This window comes from Solanum stenotomum, chromosome 8 (genome assembly GCF_019186545.1).
Source record: "Solanum stenotomum isolate F172 chromosome 8, ASM1918654v1, whole genome shotgun sequence".
Classification (NCBI taxonomy): domain Eukaryota; kingdom Viridiplantae; phylum Streptophyta; class Magnoliopsida; order Solanales; family Solanaceae; genus Solanum; species Solanum stenotomum.
In genome coordinates, this window is record NC_064289.1 from 31,143,063 (window position 1) to 31,157,912 (window position 14,850).

The window sequence follows — 14,850 nt, forward strand, 5'->3', positions numbered from 1 at the left end:
GAAAACTTTTAGTGACGATTTTCTGAGCTTTTGTGGCGACGGTTGTTGCCGCTAAAGGTCTAGTTCTTTTGTAGTGAATCCTAGTTGACAACGCTTAGATGGAAGGATTAGTCCCACGTGGCTTGCCACGTCAACAAAAATTTGGGGTGTTAACTCTTGAGGGTATTTGTGGTCTCTTAGGATAACAGCAGGGGAATTTTTGATCCCAAAATATAACGAAGGATATAAATGATCTATTTCATATAATTCAGAAGCAATTTTAACCCTTTTTCGTGAATTAAGAGACAATAAACTAGTATTAACTAATCATAGCTTTAATAATAGCCACAAATAAACAAATTAATCAACAATAGCTAAACACAGTGGCCCAAAATAAACTTAACGAAATTATGAATTCAAACTACATTCATACAGTGTAAATATAAACCATACTTTATAAAAGAGACCAAGGAATAAAAGAGATAGAAGTTACCGATTCGGTGCTTGAAACTTCTGATTATTGTTCACCGAAGCAAGTATTTTCGGCCAGATCTGTTGTTCCACCGGAGTTTCTAGTTCGTCAAAGTTTTGGAGCTTCGCCGGAGATGGGATTCATGGCTGGTTTTGAGGTCTGGTTACTCTGATTTCAGGTGGGTTTTTGGTTGTTAACGCCAGATTTGGAGCTTGTAGCTCGCTGGAATAGCTGCAAAATGAACAAAATCGTAAAGGAAAGGGGGAGGGGATTGGCGGCATTTTCTCCTTTGCTCCGATGGTGGTTTTGGGTCGGTTTTCGGCTGTTGTTTCAGCGAGCTTTGGAGGTTGATTCCGGCGGCTGGTGGGTTCCTTTTTGGAGCTTGATGGGTGGAGTAATGGTGGTTTGTGGTGGGGGTTTTGGGTTTGATCTGGCGGAGTAGAAAGGGGTTGTTTTGTGCTCTATTTGGTCGTATTCCGGCGAGGTTTCAGTGGAAAAATGAAGAAGAGGGAGGTGGGGTCGGTTGTTGGTGGTTCCAGTTCGCCGGAAAAAGAGAGAAATGGAAGTAAGGGTTTTGGGGTTTGATTTCACTGTTGTGTGGCTGGAAAGGTGTGACAGTGGAGCTTTTTGGAGTTATTTCACCGGATAGAGGTGGTGCGCGCTCGTGAAAGCAGTGTCCTTGTCGCCGGAAAGGTTAGACAAGAAATAGGGGGTTGAATTTGTCGGAGTTTAGCCGGAATTCGGGGCGGTGGTGATCGAAAAAGTAATGAATAGTAAACCTCTTTTTTGAATAAAAATCTGAAAGTTTATATCCCTATTATAAAAATAAATTCACCACCCTCCATTTTTTACCTAATCAATAACTTAAATAAGAAAATAATTATGGAATGGACTTAAATTGTGGGTTTGGAATTGTGGCCCAAAATCATCGGTTAATCTGGATATGCAAATTTTATTTGTATTTGAATGAGTTTTTAGATTGTGTAAAATATCAAAATTAATATTAATAAATGTAACAAATAAAATGAATATTAAAAAAATATAATAAACGTAACTAATGACATGTAAAAAATGTAATTTTAAAATTAACTGATAAAAAATCCTAAATTTTGATAAATAAGGATAGTTATTAATTAAAATTATAAAAAAATTGTTTTGAACTATTAAATAAATAAAACTTAAAAGTTACGAATTTTGAAAATGTTATGTCAAAATTGGGTGTCAACATTTACCATCCCCACCTTGAGATGGGATGAGATTTCAAATACTTAAGAACAAGGTGTGAAAGGATGTGTTTAATGTTCCCATGTTGTGATCACTAATTTGAGGCTTTATGAGATTTCAAATACTTAAGCACATGATGTGAAATGATGTTTTAATGTCCCTGCCTTGTGATCACTAATTTGAGGCTTTATGAGATTCCAAATACTTAAGCGCAATGAGTGAAAGCCAAATTTTATCTATCTTAAGGTATGAAAATTTAAGACCTTTTTAAAGATAAATTCGTGGAAAGGTCATCTTAAGGTACAAAGGGACAAATCTTTTCCACCTTAAGACATGAAAATTTAAAGATTCTTTTAAGAATAAATCCATGAAAAGGTCAACTTAAGGTGTAAAGGGACAATTTTTTGTCCATCCAAAGGCATGAAAATTTAAAGATCATTTTAAGGATAAATTCATGAAAAAGCTAGCTTAAGGTGCAAATGAACAAATCTTGTCCACCTTAAGACATGAGAATTTAAGGATCCATTTAAGGATGAATCCATGAAAAGACCAGCTTCAGGTGCAAAGGGACAATTTTGTCTACCTTATGACATGGGAATTTAAAGATCCTTTTAAGGATAAATCCGTGAAAAAGGCCAACTTAAGGTGCAACGGGACAATTTTTTCCACCTTAAGGCATGAGAATTTAACAACTTACATATTTGGAGGATTTGAGGACTTCAACTTAAAAACTTGACAAATCTGAAGATATCAACTTGCATATTTTGAGGAATTGAAGACTTCAACTTGTATACTTGGAAGATTTGAAGACTTCAACTTGCATACTTGGAGGATTTGAAGATTTCAACTTGCAGACTTGGGGATTTGAAGACTTCAACTTGTGTTCTTGGAGGATTTGAAGACTTTAACTTGCAAACTTGAAGAATTTGAAGACTTCAACTAGAATATTTGGAGGATATGAAAACTTCAACTTGTATACTTAAGAATTTGAAGGCTTCAACTTGCATATTTTGAGGATTTGAAGACTTCATCTTGCATACTTGATTGAATTTAAAGACTTCAAGCATACTTGTTAAAAAAAGATCATATTTTATAACCCCCAATCCATTGACACCTCAATACTAATAAGGATAAGGATGTAGAGTCCTAGTACGTTAGTATGTTTGAGTTATATATGTAGTTAGTTCCTCTTCTTTTTAGGTCTCTTAAGTTCATCAGACTCCTTTCTCTTCTATACATATTCATGTATAAATACCACACATTGTATCAATAATGCTCACGCTTTGATAATCATATACAACTCTTATATGGTATCAAGAGCCTCATAAACACTTTGACAAGTATATTTGATCCTTTTTTTTTCTTTCAGAATTCTAACTTTTTTTCTTAGAATGCCTGTTATTTCCTCTTCCTCCTCTCCTAACTCTCCAGCAGTCACTCTCAATCAAGGGGTGTCGTTTAGACCTCTCAAGTGATCTCTTTTAACACTGCGTCTCAACTATACTTTAAGCTAACAAGAACTGCAAATTTTTCAACTTGGAAATCTCAAGTTGCCACTCTATTGTTTGGCTATGATCTTCTTACCTTTGTTGATAGTTAACTTCCCATCCCAATTCGCACATTTTGGACAAAGACAATAACCAAATCCCTAACCTCAACTTGAGATTGTGGCAACGACAAGACAGTCTTGTTCGCAATGCCATTATGACATCAGTTGACGCTACAATCACTCCCCTCATTGTCCATACTTCTACTGCTAAAGAAGCTTAAGATATTCTCATAACAACTTAGGCGAGCAAATTGCACTCAAGAATTTTCAGTTTGAGCGATACTGTGGCGAATGTCAAATGAGACGCATGTTCAATCAGTGATTATATGAGAGAAATCAAGTCCATTCCAGATGATTTGGCCTACAATGGTTCACCCGTTAACAGTGAGGAACTTTCATTAAGGTCTTGAGTGGTCTAGGTCCCGAGTACAAGGAGTTATTTGCAACAATAAGAGCTCCCAATAATCCTATCACATTTGAAGAACTCTTTGATAAACTCCTTGCACAAGAGATGTTCATCAAACACTCAGAGCCTAAGGTCGACACACCATGATCACTGCTCAACTTCATCAACATTCCACCAACAATGGTCCCAAAAATAGACAACTTAACTCTTTTTATCGTTGGAACACTACTCCATCAGGTTCCTACAACTTTCGTAATCAATTTTTGGCCCCGAATAACAATTCATTCACTCAATAGAATACCACCAAAAGCAACAATCAAAGAGTCCAATGTCAACTTTGTGATAAGTTTGGTCACATTGCAAAGGTCTGTAGGTCCAAATCACAGAGTGCTACTGAAGCATATGCTAATTTTGTCAATCGTCACTCTTATGCTTCCAATTCCCCAAGACCTTGGGTTGTGGATTCTAGAGCCTTTCATCATATTACAAACAACTCTCACTCTCTCTAGACTTCAACTGATTTCTCTGGAACAAATGCGATAATTGTTGGTAATGGTAAAAGAATTCCTACCTCTCATATTGGTCACACTAATTTATCTTCTCTTAATCTTGCTGTCAACTTTCTTTTAAAAAATGTTTTTTGTTCTCCATCTATAAAAAAAAGTTGATTTCTGTTGCTCAATTTTGTAGGCAAAATCTAACTTCCATTGAATTTTTTCCTTATTCTTTTGTTGTGAAGGATTTGAGCACGGGGGCATATCTTCTTCAAGGAAAGACTAATGATGATCTCTATGAGTGGCCTCTTGACATGACCAAATCAGTCACACCTTGTCCTCAAACACATTTTGTTGCATCGACCATCATTACATCTATGGCATGCTCGTCTTATCCATCCTCAACCTCTTGTACCAAAGCTTGTGTCTCTTATTTCAACCTACCAGTGAACCATGTTGAGTCTTTTACATTATGTAATTCATGTTTATGCAATAAGAGTCACTGTCTACCATTTGGTAACAATTCAATTACAAGTTTTAAGCCTTTTGATGTTGTTTACTCAGATGTTTGGGGTCCCTCTCCAACTATCTCTTTTGATAATTTCAGACTCTGTTATTTTTGTTGATCATTTCACAAAATATACTTGGTTGTTTACTCTCAAATCCAAATCAGACGTTAAGGAAATTTTAATTAATTATGTTCTAATGGTTCAAAACGAATTTCAATTGAGAATTAAAATGTTGTACACTGATGGGGGAGGTGAATACATTGGCCTTAAATCCACTCTCTTGAATTTTGGGATCAAGCATCTTATAAATCCTCCATACACTCCCCAACTAGTTGGCACTGCTGAAAGAAAATATTACCACGTTGTTACACCGTTTTAACTCTTCTTCACCATGCTTTTGTATTTCTCAAATTTTGTTCTCTCGCATTCCAATTTGTAGTCTACCTTATTAACAGGCTGCCAACACCACTTTTTGGTCGTAAATCTCCATTTGAGTGTCTCTTTAACACTACCCCAAACCCTCTTAAACTAAGGGCATTTGGTTGTCTTTGTTATCCATGGTTAAATCCCTACACGTCGACCAAACTTGATCCCAAGTCCAATCCTTGTGTGTTCATAGGATACTCCACTACCACAAATAGTTATGCTTGCCTAGACCTTGCCTCTTTAAAAGTCTATATCTCTAGGCATGTCATATTCATTGAACATATTTTTCCATTCACAACCAACTATCCTCCGTTCTCTCGTCCATAAGTCTCACGTATGGAAAAATGGTTGTGTCCAGATGACCCCTCTAGCCCTTCCTCTTCCTCACAATCTCCTTCACCTCCTTTTATTGCATAACTAATTCCAATTCCTGCTACTACTGATTTGGTCAACTCCATGTCTACTCGTGGATCACACACTCAAGGCCATCAGGATGACGTGCCAACCAACTCTACTATAAGTCATACTGCACACTCTTCGTCTTTTTCTCCTTCTCAAAATAACAGTCCATATACATCTCCACAAACAAATCCTGAAACACTATCAAATCGAATGGTCACTATGACTCAAAATAATATTTTCAAACCCAAAGTGATTTTTGATTACCTTGCATCCTCCACCGCAAAACATCTTTCACTCGCCCCAAATACCTTCTGTCAAGCATCCAAATATCCTGAATGACAGGCTGCTATGACAGAAGAACATATTGCCTTACTTAAAAATAAAACTGGTCATTGGTTCTATCTACACCCTCTCAAAAAGTAGTTGGGTGCAAATGGGTGTTTTGTGTCAAACACAAGCTTGATGGGCAAATAGAGTGTTATAAATCTAGATTAGTGGCAAAAGGATTTCATTAGCGTCTTGGAATTGACTTCCATTCTACCTTCAGTCTAGTTATTAAAACCATAACTATTCAACTTATGTTATTCTTAGTTGTGTCTCTTAACTGATTGTTCTGTCAACTTGACGTAAACAATGTCTTCTTACAAGGTACTCTACATGATGTTGTTTTCATGCAACAACCACCTGGATTTTTAGATTCCCAATTCCCAATCACGTGTGTAAACTACATAAATTTATCTATGGACTTAGCCAGGCACCACGAGTATGGTATACTGAAATAAATAAGTTTCTCTTATCATGTGTCTTTGCTTGTTCCAAATCTGATGATTCTTTATTCATCAAATGGTCTCCTAATTCTCTCATTATTTTTATGATCTATGTTGATGATATTATTGTTACAAGCTCTAACAACTCGCATGTCCATGCTACAGTCAAGTTTTTAGATTTTCAATTAAGGATTTTGGTCCTTTACATTCTTTTCTAGGTGTTGAAGTTATACAACATGATCATGGATTGACTTTCACACAAAGTAGCTTAATTGCAGACATACTCAACAATTTCAATATGCTGGATGCAAACAGTGTGAGCACTCCTCTGTCTACAAGTGAAATTTTATCCTTGGATGACGGTTCTCCTTCAGCAAACGCTACACTTCATAGGCAGGTCATTGGCTCATTGCAATACATCACCTTTACACAACTTGATATATGCTTTGTAGTAAAGAGCTTGCTAAATTCCAACACTTTCTATCAACTAAGCATTGGCAAGTAACAAAGAGGTTCTTTATTATTTGAAAGGAACCACAACCTATGGACTTCACTTCAAACATGGTAAATCTTCTCAGTTACTTGCATAGCTAATTGAGATGGTATTCCCGATACTAGACACTCCACTTCAGCCTATATTATTTTTCTTGGAAAGAATCCAATTAATTAGTGCTCCAACAAGCAACGCATTGTTGCAGATCTTCAACAGAAAATGAATATAGGGTTGTAGCAAGTGATGTAGCTTGGCTAAATTGGCTAACCAACCTACTACAAGAACTTTGGGTCAAGTTGCCTTGTCCTCCTAAGGTTTTTTGCAATAACATTGGTGTCGCTTACCTGTGCCATAATCCAGTCTTTCACACTCGAATGAAACATGTCGCAATTGACTTTCTTTTTGTCCCTGACCAAGTGGAAAGTGGAAAATTTTCAGTTCATCACATTCTAACTAGAGCTTAACTAGCATATGCCTTAACTAAAACACTTCCCAGAAGGTCCTTTGTCCACCTTGTTAGGAACGTTGGTCTCAAGCAAATTAAGCCAATGTTAAGGGGGCATGATAAGGATAAGAATGTAGAGTCCTAGTACGTTAGTATGTTTGAGTCATATACGTAGTTAGTTCCTCTTCTCTTTAGATCTCTATGTTCAACATACTCATTTCTCTTATATACTTGTTCATGTATAAATACCACACATTGTATCAATAATATTCACGCTTTCATAATCATATACAACTCTTATAATACTTCGTGCGAGTCTGAAGTTGATAAAAAAATAACAAAAATACTTATCACCTTGACTTTCATATGACAGATCAAGTGGAAACATGTGGGTTTTTTGACACTCATGCAACTGAACTTAGAATATGTTTCCAAGCGCCTACGTACCTCACTGAAGATGATCAAGTCACAACGTAGTTCTGTAAGAGTATTTTTTTGGGTATGTTGTATCAGTTTGTACTCTTGCGGGCCAAGAATGACATGCAGTTTAGGCGTGTACCTTAAGGAGCATCATCTTACTTCAAGGGTAGTACCTCTTTAGGAATTTTGCATTAATATGACCGATCCTCACTCCATCTGCATCAACAAGATTATAAGCATCATTTGAATATGTTTCTTGTACGACATATGGTCCGTCCCACTTTGAGGTAAATTTCCCCCAGACTTATGCGAAGTAATGATATGTCTTCTTACGGAAAGGACTTGGTCTCAAACTTGAAAGAACCTCAAGAGAACCTTCTTGCTAAAAGCACAGGATAGACGAGCTTGATAACGTTCAAGATTTTGTTGAGCTTATAGTCTTTTTTCATCAAGTGATTCTAACTCTGCAAGACGTAGTCGATCATTTTCTTCTTTAGTGAGCCCTTCTTGAATAGCAAGTCTTAAGGAAGCTATTTGATGCTCAAGTCATAGCAAGTCTTAAGGAAGCTATTTGACGCTCAAGTGGCAGGACTGCTTCAACTCCAAAAGCAAGTGAATATGGTGTTGCTTGAGCCGGTGTGCGGTATGTTGTCATATACGCCCACAAAACTTCTTCCCTTATTTCATGTCAATCTCGCTTTGACTTGGAGACAATTTGCTTGAATAGGTTGCATAAAGTCTTATTGAATGCTTCAGCAAGACCATTGGCGACAACATGATACATAGAAGATTTATGATGCTTGAAGCCAAAGAGATCATAAATTTTGTTCATTAACTTGTTGTCATATGGATTACCATTATCTGCTATTTATGTAGGAAGGAATGCCAAAATGATAGATGATTTCACTCAGATGAAATTTTCAACATTCTTTTTCTTCACTTCTTTAAGAGCGACAACTTCAACATATTTTGAAAAGTAATCTATTGCAACAAAAATGTACAAATGTCCACCAGAAGATTTTGGTAGTGGTCCCACAACATCCAATCCCTAAGAGTCAAATGGCCAAGATGCAATAGTTGGATGTAATACTTCGGGCGGTTGATATATATGAAATTTTCATGAAATTGACAAGTATTGCACCTTCGAACATAATCTAAGCAATCATTCACCATGGTTGGTCAATAATACCCCATTCTCTTTTTATGAAAGTGGAGCTTCAGTCCAGATTAAAGTGATCTAAATACTCTTGAGTGTGCTTCTTGTAGAGCTTAGATTGCTTCTTCCTCTCCCAAATATCTTAAGAGTACTCCCTCAAATGATATTTTATATAATGTATCATTGTAGTTAAGAAAGCAAGATGACAAATGTATCCCATAACATATATAGTCAATAATGGATTGTATCCAATCTTCCTTCGCGGCTTCAAAAATAGTGACGAGATACTCACGATTATTTTCTAAACATTCGTCCTCATTGGGGGTAGTACTACCCATTTTTGGCAAATAGTAATTTATGTCTGAACAGGAAGAGTTAACGTTAAAGCTAGGGCAGCCAACACATCAACTTTCTTATTTTCCATTTTAGGCACATGTTGGAAGGTTATATCTCCAAGCCATCCTATAAACTCTTTAGCATAAACTTGATAAGGGCAAAATTCGGGCTTCTTCACCTCATAACTTCCCAAGAGTTGATTGATCACCAATTGATGGTCACCAAAGACTTGTAAGTGTAATTGCTTCATGTCGACAACCATTTCATGTCCAAGTATCAATGCTTGATATTCAACAACATTGTAGGAGCAATGTTGCTTCAAAGTAAATGAGAATGGTAGAATCTCTTCTTGTGAAGTGATGAACACCATGCCAGCGCCATCTCTGCCACGATGTGTAGCCCCATCAAAGTACATTTTCCAAAGAGGTTGAATTTCAACATACATCACATCTTCATCAGGAATCTCATCAGTTAACTCACAATCATCTGGTATCGGGTGGTTTGCCGAAAATCGTCTAATGTTTGTCCCTTCATAACTTTCTGAGGGATGTACATGATCTCAAACTATTAGAATTAGAGGTACCAGCTTACTAGTCGGTCACTAAGGACAGGTTTTGACATAACAAACTTGATATGATTTTCTCTAGAAATAAGGCGAGCAACGTGAACTTGAAAATAATGCTTCATCTTTTGAATTGAGAAGGCTAGCACCAAGCATAATTTTTCAATTGGTGAATAGTTCATCTCATTTGGAGTTATCATTCTGCTCAAGTAATAAAGAGAGTTTTCTTTGCCTTCACTATTCTCTTGAGCTAACAAGGCTCATACAGAGCTTTCTTGTGCCGCAATATAGAGTATCAATGACTTTCTAGGTATAGGGGCTGCCAAGGAAGTTTCGCTAGATACGATTTGATACTTTTAAAGGCATCCATACATGTTTGGTCCCAATTAAGAGGAACACCTTTATTCATGAGATGACTGAATGGTTGGCATCTTCCTGCTAGATTTGAGATGAACCTCCTCAAGTAGGCCAGCTTTCCTCGGAGACTTTTTAACTTATGAATATTTTGAGTCTCGTGCATCTTCAAAATTACATCAACTTTGGCTTGATCAATTTCAACTCCTCGATGTCTCACAATGAAGCCAAGGAACTTGTCAGAAGTAACTTTGATGGCACATTTCAATGGATTCATCCTTAGTTGATATCTTCGGAGTAACTCAAACACCATTCTTAAGTCTTTGAAATGATCACCCCTCTTTCTCGACTTTACCACTAAGTCATCAACATAAAATTTAACATTTTTATGGAGCAAGTCATCAAATTATAAATTTGCATAACCCTTTGATACGTGGCAATGACATTCTTTAAAACAAATGGCATCACTTTGTAGCAATAAATACCCTTAGGTGTGCGCAATATGGTGAGTTCTACATCTTTTAGTGCCATGCAGATTTGATTGTAGCCGAAAGAACCATCCATGAACGACATTGTCTCATAACCAGTGGTAACATCGATGATCAGCTCCGGGAAGAGGGAACTCATCTTTAGGGCATGCAATATTGAGATCCCAGAAGTCAACACAAACTCAAATTTAGCCATTCTTCTTCCTCACAGGAACAATACTTGAAATCCATGTAGGATATTTGACTTCACTAATAAAGCATGCCTCAATAAGTCTGTTAACTTCATATTTTATCAATGGAATCAAGTCTGGCCTAAAATGCCTTTGGGCTTGCTTAACAGGACGAGAACCAAGTGAAGACATCCTTATATTCTTTTACTATATCCATATAAGAGATTTCTTCATCAACTTCTAGAAAGGCACTCAGGTAAGTCGACATTGGGTCTTCATCAGTGCCAAGGTTAACTTCCTTTAAGGGATCTATTGTGGTCTTTACTCCTTCTTCAAGTTCTAGTGGAACATCTCCAACATCTTTCTCTTCTAGAGGATCATTGTCCTTGACAGATATGTGATAACACCAGACAATATCTTCCAAACTCTTTAACAATCTTCGTTTGAGAAAAGGCATCATGATCATTTTGGATTGTAACAGGATATGAGAAGCCTATACTTTCTTCATCTTCCTTGCGCTCCTTGGTGTAAACCACAATGTGAGTCTTTGTCTTTTGTTCTTCTTTACAAAAAAACCACAAGTTCCACTCATCGCCTTATTCTAAAAGGAATCAAACTTTAGAAATCCTTTGGGATCATAGGTGAAGAAAGTGTTGTCACTCTTAGATAACTTCTCTGATTATTGTTATTCATCATCTTCAATGGATCTAACCTCTCAAACACAGAAGTTCTTGCATTCGATTTCCCAAATCGATCAAAGATGAAAGGATTTTTGTTGGAATGCATCATATTCTATAGTGATATGGTTATTGCTTGCCCTTGCAAATTGGCGGCAGTTGGCTATAGCCTATGCCTCCACGTGTTTGCCTTGTTGTATCTTCCGATAGGAGTTTCGTTAACAATTATGGCTCATTAGGTTGTATCCAGCCTTTAAAAATAACTTGTAAGCATAAGGATCAAAATCTTTGCTTGTGCATTTTGTAGGGAGTGCCGCATCTCACACTTGATTTTGAGTGATTATCTTTCCTGGAAGTTTCGAGGATAAGTTTATTGCATCAATATAGGAAAAGTTAGTCCTCTTAATGTATTTTTCTTGAGGGTTGATGATTGACCTTCTTTTTTTTAACCTTTGGAACGTAACGGAGTACATAAGTCAACTTCTTCTTCAAAGACATGATCTTCCCTTCATTCAGTATGTGACAAGGTGCTTTAGTGTCAACTTTTACCTTTCCGACAACCACATTGATTCTTATGCTTGCGACCTTATCAGAATTGATTGATTTGACATCAATAGATTTTTCACCTTTGACAACGTAACTCTTCAAATAGAATTTTGCATCGGCGAAGTGTGTCTCAACTTTGGTGAAAGGATTATCATCTACAATTATCTTCCTTTCATACGGCTTCAAAATACTTCAGATAGTAAGAAGATGAGACAATTTTATTCTCATGTAGCCAAGGCCTATCGAGTAATATATTGTATGAAGTCTTTGCAATGATCATATGCATCCATGCGCTTGATCACAAATCTTCCATATGTGGATATCTAATTTAATTGAGCCTATGGACCTTTGTCTATTGATTGAATCATTATATCAACAAATGAGTTTCACTAAGTTCTTTAATCGTGATGTCGAGTTTCTTCAATGTGTAGATAGGCAGAATGTTGACTTCAAATCCTTCATCTATTAATATTCTATTTATCTTCTTCTCTAGCACGTGGACTACCATATACAAAGAACAATTGTGTAGTTTTTCACCAAATAGAAGATCATTATTTGTAAATGTGATTTTTGTATCACATGCATGTACTTCTTGGGAAGAAGGTTCAAAAGGCTTTTCAGAAAATGAAGTAGACATCATTGATGAGATTTCTCTCGTCGTTTCTTCTTCATAAGTTATAGACACCTTTGGTGAGGATTTTCTCATTGCTTCTTCTTTATAAGTAGGTGACACCTTTGATGAGGTTTCACTTACTATTTCTTCTTTATCAGCATTGAAACATGATGCCTCGACATTGTCTTGAGTAGACTTTGTACATTACCAACTTTGTAAGAATTCCTCTAGAGTCACATGATCGGGGTTTTTGGTAGTGATGCACTTCTACCTTTGCCCTCTTTGGACGCTTGATTGATTTATGCTTCTCAAGTTTCCTCACCATCTTCCTTCTAATTGGTTGCTCAAATGATTCTTTTTGTAAGCTTGACTTGTTACGTCATCGCCTAGTCACAAGAATCCAGCCTTTATCACCATCTATATCAATTTGAGGTTTGTCGTTCTCCAATGAAACTTCTTCATGCTTTTTAGTGATAAATATTTAGACCAGATCGAGTGAGCCAAATGTGATAGAGATTTGGTTCTAACTAGCCTTCTCATTATCGAGGACAATCTTCTTTTCGTTAACCAATCACATAGCTCTATCCTTGAAGACAAAACATTTTTCAAGAGGGTGGCTCATAAGTCTATGATACTTGCAATAATTTTGGTCATCAGTTTTTCCAGCTTCATCAGGTCGCTTCATCTCTGGCAACTCAATGAGCTTTAACTCGAGCAACTCATCAAAAATCTCGGGAACATCAGAATCAAAGAAAGGGTATTCCTTTTCTTGCATCTCCCTCAGTGTCGACTTTTGATTCGAAAGCCCTTGGAATGTCGTTTTCACACTTTGCTTCTTACTTTCCTTCATAGTGAACTTCATAGGCGACACATTGACATTTATGGATTCTTTGTTGTCATCTAGGCACAAGTTTGCTCCATCTCTTGGGTTCTTGCTTGTCCCTTCCTTTGCGTGGATCATGGGAAAACATCATATCTTTCCAGCAGAGGACATGCTCAACTCCATATCATGAGCGCGAGTAGCTAGATCTTCTAAGTATTATGGTTTTATTCCTTGTAAGATGTAAAGAAGATCACAATGCATTCCTTGGATACACATTTCTATTGCAGAAGCTCCACTAAGCCTAGATTTGCAATTTAGGCTTGCGTTTCTCCATCGATTTGTAAAATCTATAATCGGTTCATCATTCCTTTGGCGAGTATTTGTGAGTTCTACCATGCTCAATGTATGCCTTGTGCTATAGAAGCTATTGAGAAACTCCTGCTCTAGTTGCTCCCAACTATCAATAGAATTAGGCTCAAGATCCATGTACCAATCGAAGGCATTTATTTTTAGAGAGTGGACGAACTATTTGACAAGATGGTCTCCATAAGTTCCATCATTATTACATGTCTCCACAAAGTGTGCAACATGTTGTTTCTAATTTCTTTTACCCTCAAATTGTTGAATTTGGGAGGTTGATAACCAACATGCATTTTAAAGTTATCAATTCTTGTTGTGTATAGCTTAGCATACATATGAGAAGACTTGGTGGAGATTTCATACTTATCTTTGATTGTCCCTTCAATGAACTCCTTCAAGCGATCGAGCAAGATCATCCCTTCAGTAGAAATTGACATCTCCTTGACAAACGGTGTTTACTTCGCATAATTTTTTATCTTTTGAACTTCACCACCCTTTCCAGGCCCATGACTAACTTCTCCATTTAAAAGGCTTTTCATCCTACCCATCAACTTATCGATTCGTGACTCTTGGTGTTGTACATGCTTTGTCAATCCTTCAACCAACTTCCCCAGATTTGCAAGTTGTTCCTCAGTGGAAGTAGCAACAGTTACCATTGCTTGCATGATCATTGGGGATGTAGGAGAGTAGCATGAGTTGTCGTGCAAATTGATCTTCAATAGAATCACATTACGTGATACATGTGGAGATGATTCATTAGTTGAATCATAGTTCTCCTTTATGGTAGAGTTCTTGGAACCAAATTGCTCAAGTAGAGCTAAGGTCTTCTTGTTCGTTTCAGCAACACTGCTCCCTCCTCCTAAAGCATTTGTGGAGGACCTTGATCATTTTGGAGTTGAAGACCCAAAAACATGAGTTGATGTGGACGACACTTGAAGTGTTTGTTGTCCTAACGTAGCGACCTTGCTCTTCGTAACAGCTCTGAAACTTCCAAAGGTAACACCAAGGATCCTTTCAACTTCAGTAGAAAGTTTAGAGTTAGTGGCCTTAGAGGCAATTGATTGAGAGTTGACCTTTTTGGAAGTCATCTCGATATTCTTTGACTTGAAAAGTTAAGATGAGAGATAGAAATTATCCCACTAGGCGTGCCAGAATTTGTAGACAATAAAATTTGCATCG

General features: G+C 36.9%; 2 protein-coding genes across 2 annotated transcripts in view; one reads left to right on the top strand and one right to left on the bottom strand.

Annotated features, from left to right (window-relative positions):
* Positions 1–14,850, top strand: part of LOC125872914 (actin-related protein 5) — a 1,108,764-nt gene that overhangs the window by 373,892 nt on the left and 720,022 nt on the right. The gene's annotated exons all lie outside the window — the stretch shown is intronic.
* LOC125873700 (uncharacterized) lies at positions 9,098–10,678 on the bottom strand. The gene is made up of 2 exons (XM_049554572.1): positions 10,480–10,678; positions 9,098–9,618 (listed from the first exon to the last, which is right to left on the bottom strand). The coding sequence occupies exons 1-2, from the start codon at positions 10,676–10,678 to the stop codon at positions 9,098–9,100; spliced, it is 720 nt and encodes a 239-aa protein (XP_049410529.1).